This window comes from Engystomops pustulosus, chromosome 9 (genome assembly GCF_040894005.1).
Source record: "Engystomops pustulosus chromosome 9, aEngPut4.maternal, whole genome shotgun sequence".
NCBI classification, from domain to species: Eukaryota; Metazoa; Chordata; class Amphibia; order Anura; family Leptodactylidae; genus Engystomops; species Engystomops pustulosus.
The window spans coordinates 38,313,731-38,326,091 of record NC_092419.1 but is presented as its reverse complement, the minus strand read 5'-3'; the positions used below and the strand labels follow the sequence as shown (position 1 = coordinate 38,326,091).

The 12,361-nt window shown below is 40.7% G+C and overlaps 1 protein-coding gene and 1 long non-coding RNA gene across 6 annotated transcripts in view; one reads left to right on the top strand and one right to left on the bottom strand.

Annotated features, from left to right (window-relative positions):
- Positions 1–4,871, bottom strand: part of LOC140076500 (uncharacterized) — an 81,461-nt gene extending 76,590 nt beyond the window's left edge. Inside the window, exon 1 of one of the 3 annotated variants that reach the window (XR_011849600.1) lies at positions 4,767–4,871. This is a non-coding gene — a long non-coding RNA (uncharacterized lncRNA). Of the gene's footprint in view, positions 1–3,433; positions 3,845–4,766 lie in introns of those variants that run through there. The other 2 variants (XR_011849599.1, XR_011849598.1) reach the window with 2 other exon arrangements.
- A 44-nt stretch (positions 4,872–4,915) lies between these two features.
- Positions 4,916–12,022, top strand: SLITRK4 (SLIT and NTRK like family member 4). 3 transcript variants are annotated; one of them, XM_072123028.1, is made up of 3 exons: positions 4,967–5,058; positions 5,470–5,851; positions 8,434–12,022. In XM_072123028.1, exons 2-3 carry the CDS (start codon positions 5,750–5,752, stop codon positions 10,987–10,989), a joined length of 2,658 nt encoding a protein of 885 aa, XP_071979129.1. In that variant the 5' UTR covers positions 4,967–5,058; positions 5,470–5,749; the 3' UTR covers positions 10,990–12,022. The 3 variants fall into 3 exon arrangements, with proteins under 3 accessions (XP_071979132.1, XP_071979129.1, XP_071979131.1); XM_072123030.1 differs by having other exon boundaries at positions 5,470–6,149; XM_072123031.1 differs by lacking the exon at positions 5,470–5,851 and having other exon boundaries at positions 4,916–5,058.
- The last annotated feature ends 339 nt before the right edge of the window (positions 12,023–12,361 follow it).

The following is a 12,361-nucleotide window of genomic DNA, read 5'->3' as shown; positions in this document are numbered from 1 at the left end:
TGCCATGCCTAGACCCCTGTATCCAGGCAAGGCTGCCATGCCTGGACCCCTGTACTCAGCCATGCCTGGACCTCTGTATCCAGCCAAGCCTGCCATGCCTGCACCCTTGTATCCAACCAAGCCTGCCATAGCAGGACCCCTGTATCCAGCCAAGCCTGTCATGCCTGGCGCCCTGTACCATGCCATGCCTGCCATGCCTGGACCCTGTATCCAGGCAAGCCTGCCATGCCTGGATCCCTGTACCCAGCCATGCCTGCCTTGCCTGGACCCCTGTATCCAGCCAAGCCTGCCATGCCTGGACCCTTGTTTCCAGCTGAGCCTGCCATAGCTGGACTCCTGTATCCAGCTGAACCTGTCATGCCTGGCACCCTGTACCCAGCCATGCCTGCCATGCCTGGACCCTGTATCCAGCCAAGCCTGTCATGCCTGGACCCCTGTACCCAGCTGAGCCTACCATGCCTGGACCCTTATATCCAGGCAAGCATGCCATGCCTGGACCCCTGTACCCAGCCATGCCTGCCATGCCTGGACCCCTGTATCCAGCCAAGCCTACCATGCCTGGACCCCTGTACCCAGCCATGCCTGCCATGCCTGGACCCCTGTATCCTGCCAAGTTTGCCATGCCTGGACCCCTGTATCCTTCCAAGCCTGTCATGCCTGGACCCCCGTACCCAGCCATGCCTGCCATGCCTGGACCCCCGTACCCAGCCAAGCCTGTCATGCCTGGACCCCTGTATCCAGCCAAGCTTGCCATTCCTGGACCCCTGTATTCAGCCAAGCTTGCCATGCCTGGACCCCTGTATTCAGCCAAGCCTCCCATGCCTGGGCACTGCATTCACCCAAGCCTGCTGGACCCTTGTATTCGACCAAGCCTGCCATGCTTGGAAACCTGCATCCAGCCACAAAGCCACTTTGATAAATCTAACAGGCAGCAGAGCTCCAAAGGGAGTCTCAAAACTGTCACATGTGGTGGCCAAATAATACATTTCCTCTATGTATAGGTACCTAGTGATCAAGGGTGCTGGATGTCTTATGTATCCTGATGTCTTATGCGCCTGAATGGTGCCCGTGCACTGCTCCGACAGAGTGCACCAACTTTTTTTGGTGCCCCTCTAACAAAGAGCGTGCAAAACAATTCTGTTTATGTAGCATCGGGTATTGTTTCGCAGACACTTTATAAATACATGTGCAAAGTCTTACATTTTATTTAAAAAAACACTGTGTTCTTGACATTTTTTCAATCCCTTCAAGTACATTGAATATGCAAAATATGTAATTAATTAATAGAAAAAAGATAATATTTTGTGCTATTTTTCTTCTAAAAAAATATATATTTTCCCTCTGCTGAATTTTCCCTCTGCAGCCCAGCTTTGATCATATTCCTAGTCTGCAGCTAATGGAGAGTAACTGATGTAAAATATTTAGTAGCAAATTGAGCTACAGTGACTATTACTGGTAATTATTCACAGCTAAAATCTCTGGACTGATACCTTTGTGCACAAGATTTTGCTGACAGCCCATAGTATATGGAGCCCAATAAATCAGAAACAAGTGAGGGTGATTGAGATAATCAATAGAGGGAAGGTGTCCGGATTGCAATAAACAATGCTGATTGTCTCCGTTCATACCTGCAATGTGAATATACTGCAGAAGACGTGATCATGTAGAGCAGTGACAATGGCTGCTGTGTCCCTAAATTATGTCACACGTTTAGGACTGTAATGACTTACACTGTATTCTCATGTCACAGAATGTGCTAGTGACAAATACATTGACAGAAAAATGAGGGTGGGCACATGAGACAAACAAGATCACAACATTTTAGAATGGCGATACATTGAGTATCACTTCTTCATCCAGGGATGAACCTGCCTGAGGTAAGCTACAGAATGGCTCCACCACTGTCCCACTAACAGGGCTGGTATGAGGGGGCCGCAAAGTGGGTATTTGCCCAAGGCCCCCTGTCCTAAAGAGGCCCTTAGCATGTGGACTTTTGTGGGTAGAGGATGTATTGTTTCTTAAGTACCTCATGGATGAATACTCTGGTGAAGATGCTTATCATCTATCTCCTGTTCCTATATCTATCATTTTTTTTGTGCTGCTATATATCCCTTATAATTTGTCTGTTTTTAACTACTACTTATCTACTTGAACTATCTACTTATCTACTATCTTCTATCGACTTATCTATATCCTATATATCTATAAATCTATATAATCTTTCATACTTATCATCTATCATACATCAACCTATCATCTGCCTATCTCCTATAAAATTCTCCTACAGTCCCATATTACAGATAATTACCATACTTAAGGGCGGCACGGTGGCTGAGTGAGTAGCACTTCTGCCTTGCAGCGCTGGGGTCCTGGGTTCAAATCCCACCCAGGTCAACATCTGCAAAGAGTTTGTATGTTTTCTCCGTGTTTGCATGGGTTTCCTCTGGGTCCTCTGGTTTCTTCCCACACTCCAAAACATACTGTTAGGTTGTTTAGATTGTGAGCCCTATGGGGACAGGGACCGATTTGTCATGCTTTGTGCAGCGCTGCGTACTCTGTGTGCACTATATAAATAAAGAATTATTATTATTATGCTACTGTTTGTAACTACAAAGCATTATTATTGTGCAGGGCTAAAGGAGCCTCTTAACAAATGTGACTGTTAATAAAATTGTTTTATTTTGGACAGGTATCATCGCCCCTGATTATACATACCCCCATCTTGCTGTTAGTGGTGCTGCCTGAGGCAAGAGGTTCAACTCGCCTCTGAGGGGCTGGTGCAGCCCATCTTCATCCATACTAAAGTTGCACATAAATTGGGGCTGATAACTTTCACCATTGTTTGTGTACCAATAGAGAAAACTATGGTAATAATTCAAGAACATTTGGCACATATGATATTAAGAAAGTATTTGCATTTTATGAGATACATCATATTTTGTAAATGCGATGGAAAATTTATTTGCGCTAGGATCCATGGAAAAGGCCAGTTTAAGTTATACATATTCTTTATTCCCATAATGCAGTGTAACCCAGGGAAGACATGGTAGAAACTGGTCCATCGACTGCACTGCTTGTCCCTCCACACAAGAGATCGTAAAGTGGTACAGAATAAGTGCAAGGCAGTTCACTATTGATTTTCTAAAATATCTCACATTCCGCAAGAATATATAAATGTAAAGGATTATATCTTCTATACATACAGTACGTATATACTATATCTCTATATTGATATGGACCATACTGCCCAATTGAAGAATACAACAAGTGTTGTTGTCCACGCTGCTGCCTGCAGGGGGCGCTAGTAGAAAACACTCTTCTAGCAGGTATGAAGAAGAGTGATGAGTAGCAGGAATCAGTTTGATGTAATCCTGACTCCATGTCCCCCATGTATAGCACAATATTGGAAGAATGAGCAGCACTAGAATCTTACCTGGGGCTTTGCAGTCAGATGCTATCAGAGTGTTTAGTAGAAATCCAGCAGTCACCGTGCCCTGTATATAAAGCTACTGTCATCCACAGATATACACAGGGACTGCTCAGTATTTCACACAGACAAGATCACAACTGCAGTAAAACCCCTTCCAGTTAACCCCTCACGTCACAGGAAGGCTCCGCAGCATCGGATCATCACTCCCATTCATATCCTTTTCATTTCCGTATCCCTCTCTCATTTATTCTCACGGTGGCCTTAACCCTTTCACCCCCGTAAGCCACTTAAGCCGTCACTTTCCTAAGCCAATTTTAAACTAAGTGCTTCGCCTCTAGAGGTTAAAACTCTCCCTCTCTCCAATAACCTTCTAAATTTAACCTCCATGTTTCCTTTTCGCCACACATATTCTCTTGCCAATGCATCGCCTGCGATGCAAACTTTCCTTTCCCATAATTCACCTTTCCCCACATTTAACCCCTCTGGTGCTAGCCTTCACCGTTTCCTTCTGAAGGAGTATATGATTGCTTCGTCTTCCATCACAAAGCTCACAGGGTTCCCTTTAGGCTTGGCTGTAAAACCTCTGGTGGGGAGTGAATATATTCACTTGTAATATACAGGAGGTAAAGGTGATGTTTACTGCCATGGATAATGGAAGTAATTATTAGTTTCCCTTTAATTGGCTTGTGTTAGTAATGACAGTGATAAATATTGAGTGGAAGTAGATAATAATAGAAGACAAAACATCAGATTATATATATATATATATATATATATATATATATATATATATATATATATAAGCTTTTTAACCCATATTGTTGCCTGCATTCTCATATCATTGCTTAGTATTCATCCTGGATAAGAGCTTGTTGCAGAGCTGGCAGACTCCAGCATTTTAATATTGCATCAATTCCTTTGCATTTACAGCATTGCCAGGAGCATGAGTACTAGGGTGCCATGTTTTGGCAATATTCACAGGATCTTATTACAGAAGATACCAGTAAAAAGCTGATATTCAACATATTTTCCTATAGAAAGATGATCACATCTCTCACTATAGTCATAAAGGGGAGAAAATGCCCAAAAAGAATCCCTTTACCTATCAGTGTTCTGCACATAGCTCCACTAGATGCAATAAGGTCCCCAAGCACCTGCCTGACCAAGCACAGCAGGGGGAGTCGCAGTCCAGCTCTGCTTCTTGATCCCAATAAACTCTACAGCAAAATGGCATCACTGATGATTGATGTGAACACTCAATCTTGATCCAGTAGATCCATAAAGGTGTTCTGACCCAGCAAGGGCTGCATTATGCATTGTGCTCTATGAAACTCACCCTCTTTGCAGGATCCCCTCATCCCCTGTAGTTGCTCTATGTGTGCCTGTATTTATTTATTGAAAGGGATCGATTGATATGTGTTGAGATTGTGGTCCTGTGTGAGTGCATATACTGTGTGTGTGACAGAATAGGAGAAGAGAGGGGGAGAGAGGAAGAAGAAGAGGAGGAGGGGGTGATAGAGAGAGAGAGAGGGAGAGAGCTTGAGGAGCAGGGAGAAGTCCACATCTCTTGGAGACAATCACAAAATGCAGAACATTTTCATTTCCTTCCATGGATCCGGATTATAAAGGTAAGAAAATCGACTTGAATGAGGATATTCTTCTGTATTGGCTTCCTAGACACAAGTATAGAAAGGCTTAGACTACAGCATCATTACACAAGGTGATGTTCTTCTCTCCCAGCCCTGGCAGCTTCCTCATCTCCATCAAGTGGATTCTTCATCAAATTTCTCTGCTAATTAATGTTTGCATTATCTTCTGGGCTGGATCAATGCAGATTAGGGAGTTATAAGAATGATCATATATCTAAGGGAAATCGAAGCAAGGACTTTCTAGATCGCCCCTGCAAGAACTGACAGCAAGCATTTAGGAAAATCCCCCCCCCCCCCTCCTCCCCATCCTAAATGTAGTTCAGTGTAGTGTTTTCCTGTGGTTATTCCTAGGACTCTGGCTTACTAATGGCATTTCTTGTCTGGATCTAGAAGTGGAAGGGTTACTGCATGGATTTTCTTTGTGACTGATCGTTGGAAAAAGGGATCTGTCCTCCATCGGCAGCAAATGATCTCCCACTCCCTCCCCCCTCCTCTTTTAACCAGCAGACACATCCAGCAGCTATCTGACTTGAGAGACCCTTTCTCTAAGCCTGACACTCGCCACCAGCAAACATTATCCCATGGAAACACAGCTGACTAGGAAGCAGGAGATTTTTTTCCTAGTGGGAGTCTCTTTGATGCAGATCTTCTGACCCTCTCTTGCAATCCCATGCCCTCTGATCACTCTGTGGACTCCCCTTTGCAGCCCAGACACAGAAGAGACACAGCAAGTTGGACCTGCCCCAGACCCTGGCATCCTCCAGCATCATGGGTACCACTTAATTTATTCAAGGCTACCTGTTCCCAATTAGGAGGCTGCAGAGAAGGATAGATTGCTTTCTATTGTCTCATGTAACACTGGCAGAAAGGGATCCCTGCAGCAGCAGCATCTATAACCTGCATGGTTTTCTCCTGGGCATCCCTCTTCTACAGCCCTGGCACATCTTCTGGAGGAGATATCTGATTGAGGACAAGAGCACCCAGCAGGAGCAGAGACCATGCTGCGGCAAAGCATTGCAGTACTGATCAGTACTATCACAATCCTCAGGCATTTGCCACTGATATCATAGGTACTGCTGTCTAACACTGACCTATCCTTCTCTATCTCTTCTCCTTCTCTCTGTGCATTCTACTTCTCCCTCTGTCTCTTCTTTACTAAAATGGGAAGCCAGCATGTGCTGCCTGAGAAAACTGGTTTTGTGCTGGGAAAGAGAACTATTTGGCAGGTTGCTGTGCTGTAAATGGTCGATAGCTGATCCACTGCTGAGATGCATGGCTGAGGTGACCATGTCATGTATGCAGAATACATAAGAGTGGGAGCTGAGGATTGGGAATGTAAAAGATTCTGGGAAAGGAGGTTTATGTGAGATGTTTGCAAGTGAAAGCACAAGGCATGTATACACAGGTATGAAGAATAGTTATGGCTGAGTTCATGTATGATGGATATTGTGATCTATGTATTTGGTTCTCAGTGATTATTGAATATATGAATAGAAAAGAACATCATGAGTGAGATCCCTTTATGTATGGATATGGTCATATATATGGTATATATCATTGTGATCATTGAATACATACATGGAAAATGAAGTGATAGTTGAAATGTATGTATGTTAACCATAGTGCTAATTGAGTAAATGAGCAAATATTGGTAGCTGAGGTGTATGCATGTGGACCACATTGAGTACATGTATATTAGGTATATAGTATAGCTTAGCTACATGTATGTTTAGTGATGATTGAGTATATGTATATACATTATAGTGATAGCTGAGGTGTATGTATGTAGACCACGTTGGGGATTGAGTACATGTATATTAGGTATATAGTATAGCTTAGCTACATCTATGTAGAATATAGTGATGATTGAGTATATGTATATACAATATAGGGATAGCTGAGGTGTATGCATGTAGACCACTTTGGCGATTGAGTACATGTATATTAGGTATAAAGTGTAGCTTAGCTTAAATGAGTAATGGGGTTTAGTGATAGCTGAGGTGTTTGTATGTAGAATATAGTGATAATTGAGTACATGCAAATAGTACAGTATATAGTGATAGCCGAGGTGCTTGCATGTAGAATATAGTGATAATGGAGTACATTCATATAGTACAGTATATAGTGATAGCCGAGGTGCTTGCATGAATTATATAGTGATAATTGACTACATGCACATAGTACAGTATATAGTGATAGCTGAGGTGCATGTATGTAGAATATAGTGTTAATTGAGTACATACATATAGTATATAGTGATAGCTGAGTTACATATAGAATATTGTGATAATTGATTATATGTATATACAATATAGGGATGCATGAATTTAGATGATAGTAATAATGTGATTCATGCATATACAATTAGTAGTAACAGCTTAGACAAAAAGTGGCAATTGACTTTGTGCACTTGTAAAATAGTGATAGATCAGTATAGATATGGTGGGATGTATGTAGACTGTGATCCATGATTATGTAGAATATAGTGATAGCTAAGAATGAGAAACAGGTCTAATAAATAGACTCCATTTGTAGAGTCATAGACCAGATCCATGCATGTAGAATCATTAATGACATATATGTACTGTAGATGTAGAGCCAAGGTATATGGAGTATATCAAAAGTGACATACATGTCCTTATAAGCCACCTATGCAGAATCTGGTCACAACTAGGGTGGATTTATGTTTTATTTAGTTTAGAATTATGTATTATTACATTCAACTTCCAAATTTGATCATCTAGTATACCTAAATCTCACTCAATTTATTACTTTGACAGTATATAAGTGTGAAATTTATCAATGGTCGTTAGCCATAATCGTTATCACGAGATGTGATTTGAGATGTGTGTCTGCAAATAGTTAATGCCTATGGTTTCTATTCTGTACATCCATAAAGCAATGTGGGCTTGATAGTGGGTTACAATGAATGTTTTTATCATTACATTCACATACATGCATACAGTTTCACAGAATATTGTTGGCTGGCTACACAGCAGGTACTATTCATTAACTGATATGTTTTTAGAAGCATGGCATGACCGTGGTATCCTACTATAAATGCAGCATACACAGGCTATTACACTGTGACATGAGTTATAGGTCCAGGATGGATAGGAGAGAATATATAGAAATTTATTGATAGCTAATTTACTCTGCAAAGACAGGAGGTAAATAATTGCAAATGGTATAAATCACATGTCTAATGTTTTTAAGTGAATGGAGGAATGTGATAGAAGTAGTGCAGTGTGACTCATAGACACATATAGACCCATACACATATATACATGCACAGACTAATCTGTATATAATATAAAAGGTTCCTTGTATTAAGCCTGTCTTTCTATTCATCAGATGATTTACCCCAGCAGTCTGAGATCTTACTGTCACTGCCTGAAGATGTTTCTGTGGCTTTTCCTCTTCCTCTCGAGCCCAATCTCCTCCACAAACCCGGACTCAGAACTCACCCAGGAGATCTGCAATGTGTGCTCTTGTCTATCCGTAGAAAATGTACTATACGTCAACTGTGAAAAAGTGGCAGTGTACAGACCCAACCAGCTGAAGTCCCCACAGTCCAATTTCTATCATTTGAACTTTCAGAATAATCTCTTGATCATTCTCTACCCAAATACTTTCCTTAATTTTACTCATGCTGTGTCCCTGCAACTGGGCAATAACAAACTGCAGAATATTGAGGGAGGAGCTTTCCAGGGACTTAGTGCATTAAAACAGTTGCACTTGAACAACAATGAATTGAAGGTGCTGAGGGCTGACACTTTCCTGGGCATTGAGAACTTGGAGTATCTCCAGGCTGACTACAATTTAATCAAGTATATTGAGCGGGGAGCCTTCAATAAGCTACACAAGCTGAAAGTCCTTATTTTAAATGACAACCTCATCTCTGCCCTCCCTGACAATATTTTTAGGTTTGCCTCCTTAACTCATTTGGACATTAGAGGAAATAGAATCCAGAAGATGCCCTACATAGGTGTCTTGGAGCACATTGGGAGGATTGTGGAGTTGCAGCTGGAAGATAACCCTTGGAATTGTACATGTGATTTGCTGCCTCTAAAAGCCTGGCTGGAAAATATGCCATACAATATCTACATTGGAGAGGCTATTTGTGAGACGCCTAGTGATCTGTATGGAAGATTATTGAAAGAGACTAATAAACAAGAGTTATGTTCTATGGGCACTGGGAGTGACTTCGATGTGCGGATATTGCCTCCATCTATGGAGACAACATTTACCACCCCTGGGGGAAATACCGCTCAAACATCACTAAATCGTCTGGTCACCAAGGCACCCAAAACAACCAACCCATCCAAAAACTCTGGCATTGTATCTGGAAAATCTGTATCTAACCACACCCTAAGCCAGATTGTATCATTTCAGACCAGGGTGCCTCCACTATCACCTTGTCCATCTCCATGTGTTTGTAAAACCCATCCGTCTGATTTGGGATTAAGTGTTAACTGTCAGGAAAGGAATGTATATTCATTAGCTGAGCTGGCTCCCAAACCCATAAATGCCAAGAAACTTCACGTCAATGGGAATTATATCAAACAAGTAGAACAAACAGACTTTGCCGAATTTGATGGTCTGGATCTGCTTCATTTAGGAAGCAATCAACTAACGACTATTCAAGGAAACGTCTTCTGCAATCTCACCAACCTAAGGAGGCTTTATCTGAATGGAAACCAAATTGAACGCCTCAGCCCTGAGATATTTACTGGTTTGCACAATCTTCAGTACCTTTACTTGGAATACAATGTGATAAGAGAAATATTGGGGGGAACTTTTGAGTCCATGCCAAATCTTCAGCTTCTCTACTTAAACAATAACCTTCTAAGAAGCCTGCCAGCCTATATTTTTTCTGGAGTGCCCCTGGCACGGCTGAATATAAGAAATAATCATTTCATGTACTTGCCTGTAAGTGGCGTTCTTGACCAGCTCAAATCTCTCACACAGATTGATCTAGAAGGGAACCCATGGGACTGCACTTGTGATTTAGTTCCTTTGAAACTCTGGCTGGAGAAACTCAGTGAAGGTATTGTTATGAAAGAGGTCAAATGTGAGACACCTGTGCAGTTTGCAAACATTGAGCTGAGATCACTGAAAAATGAAATATTATGCCCCAAGCTAATAAATAAGCCACCAACACAGTACACCAGCCCCATTCCTGCAATCACTTTTACGACTCCTTTGGGTCCCATGAAAAGCCCCCCAGGTGGACCTGTCCCTTTATCTATTTTAATACTTAGTATTTTAGTAGTGCTTATATTAACTGTTTTTGTTGCATTTTGCCTCCTTGTTTTTGTCTTGAGACGTAACAAAAAACCCACGGTAAAGCATGAAGGCATTGGAAATCAGGAGTGCAGTTCTATGCAGCTCCAGCTGAGGAAGCATGACCAGAAAGCCCTTAAGATGGATGGTATATCTGCAGAAACCTTTTTTCCACAGACCATTGAACAGATGAGTAAGAGTCACACTTGTGGTATAAAGGATGCTGAAATGGGATTTCCATTCTCCGATCACCAAGGTCAAAAGATGGTCCTCAGAAACATGACTGACAAAGACAAAGATTCATTGCATGGGGATCCTAAAAAAAGACTTAGCACAATTGATGAACTGGATGAATTCTTTCCAGGAAGAGACTCCAATTTATTTATCCAGAATTTTTTAGACAGTAAAAAAGAATATAATAGCATAGGAGTCAGTGGCTTTGAAATACACTACCCTGAAAAGCTACAAGATAAAAAATGCAAGAAATCTTTAATAGGTGGAAACCACAGTAAAATTGTAGTAGAGCAGAGAAAGAGTGAATATTTTGAACTCAAAGCCAAACTTCAAGGCACACCTGATTACTTACAAGTGCTTGAAGAACAAACAGCGTTGAGCAAAATGTAGGTCATGCAGAGTAATTCTTAATAGAGACTATAATTCAATGATGAAAAGTGCCTTTGTAGACTCTAAACTTCCAAATATTATCTATATAGGCATAGATGCAGGTGATTTCAGGAGTGTCCAGTTGCTTATGGTTGCATATGTTGAAGAAATTTCTTTGTAGGTTCTAATTTTTCAGAACATCTTCTTTCTGGATCTCTAGGATTGCACCAGACACTATTGCCAAAGGGATACTTTGTTGTTCTTATGACATAAATACCCTCAACCAGAGAGGCATCTCCTGTATATTTTGTACCCAAAACTTCTATCTCCCTGTGATTGGTTATTGCAACAAACAAAAACTGTCTCCAGTGAAGGTATCTCTCTTTACGTCAACTACCAGATGGATAAGGCTGGTGGAAATGTTTGAGGTTTTGTCTAAAATTTAAACACTAATCTCAGATAAGTCAAAGCATGCAAAGGGACACCAGTGTCTTTAAGAAAAGAAAGTCAAATTCCTGATAATCTTAAACTAGGTAAAAGGAAAAGTCATGTGAAAATGTGCAAGTGCATAAACCATGCTTTACAATTCTACAAAAATAAATTCAGTCACTTGAACCATACCTGTCTACACCTTAAAAAATGAATATATTTCACAATTATTTAACAAGATTTTTTTTTTCTTCTGCAAAATGTGAATTGAGTGAAAGCTTCTATTAAAAAGAAAAACAAAAAATTATAATTATTTGCAATCAGGTCGGTTGCATTGAATTTCTGGATATGCTTGCTATGTGAGCGGGGTATAAAATATTTTTTTAAATAGAAAAAAAAAAATTCATATACATGAAATACTTTGTATACTAAATAGAAAATCTATGTACTCCTTAATATGTATTTAAATGCCTGACTTGTTTCTGTGATCACATTGCATTAATCTTTAAAAAGTTAAAAAATTGACATATACCAAACCGATACAGGAAATGATTGATGTGTAAACATGACTTGATATAATGTGATCAGGTACAAAATAAAGGTTGTCCACCTACATTCTTGTGAATTCTAGATTCATTTTCCTTATTGATCATAGTAATGCTAGTTAGTGTCACTTCCCCCATCGAACTACATGGATGTTTCACCCTTTTTGTAGAAATCAATTCCAAATCTATAATTTGTTTTTGATTTATTAACCCCCGAATAGTAAATGTTGCAAAATGAGATACTCAATAATTGTATATTGACGTAATAGCTACCTGATGTATCGCTCCTATGAGTAATATGCTTGTATGTGGGTTAATATTGTGACCACATTGCCTTTTGTGTGCATTATAGTACTGCAGAATGGTGATAGTTGTGCAATAGGTGTGTGATGTCCATATGAAATGTTTCCCGACTGGCA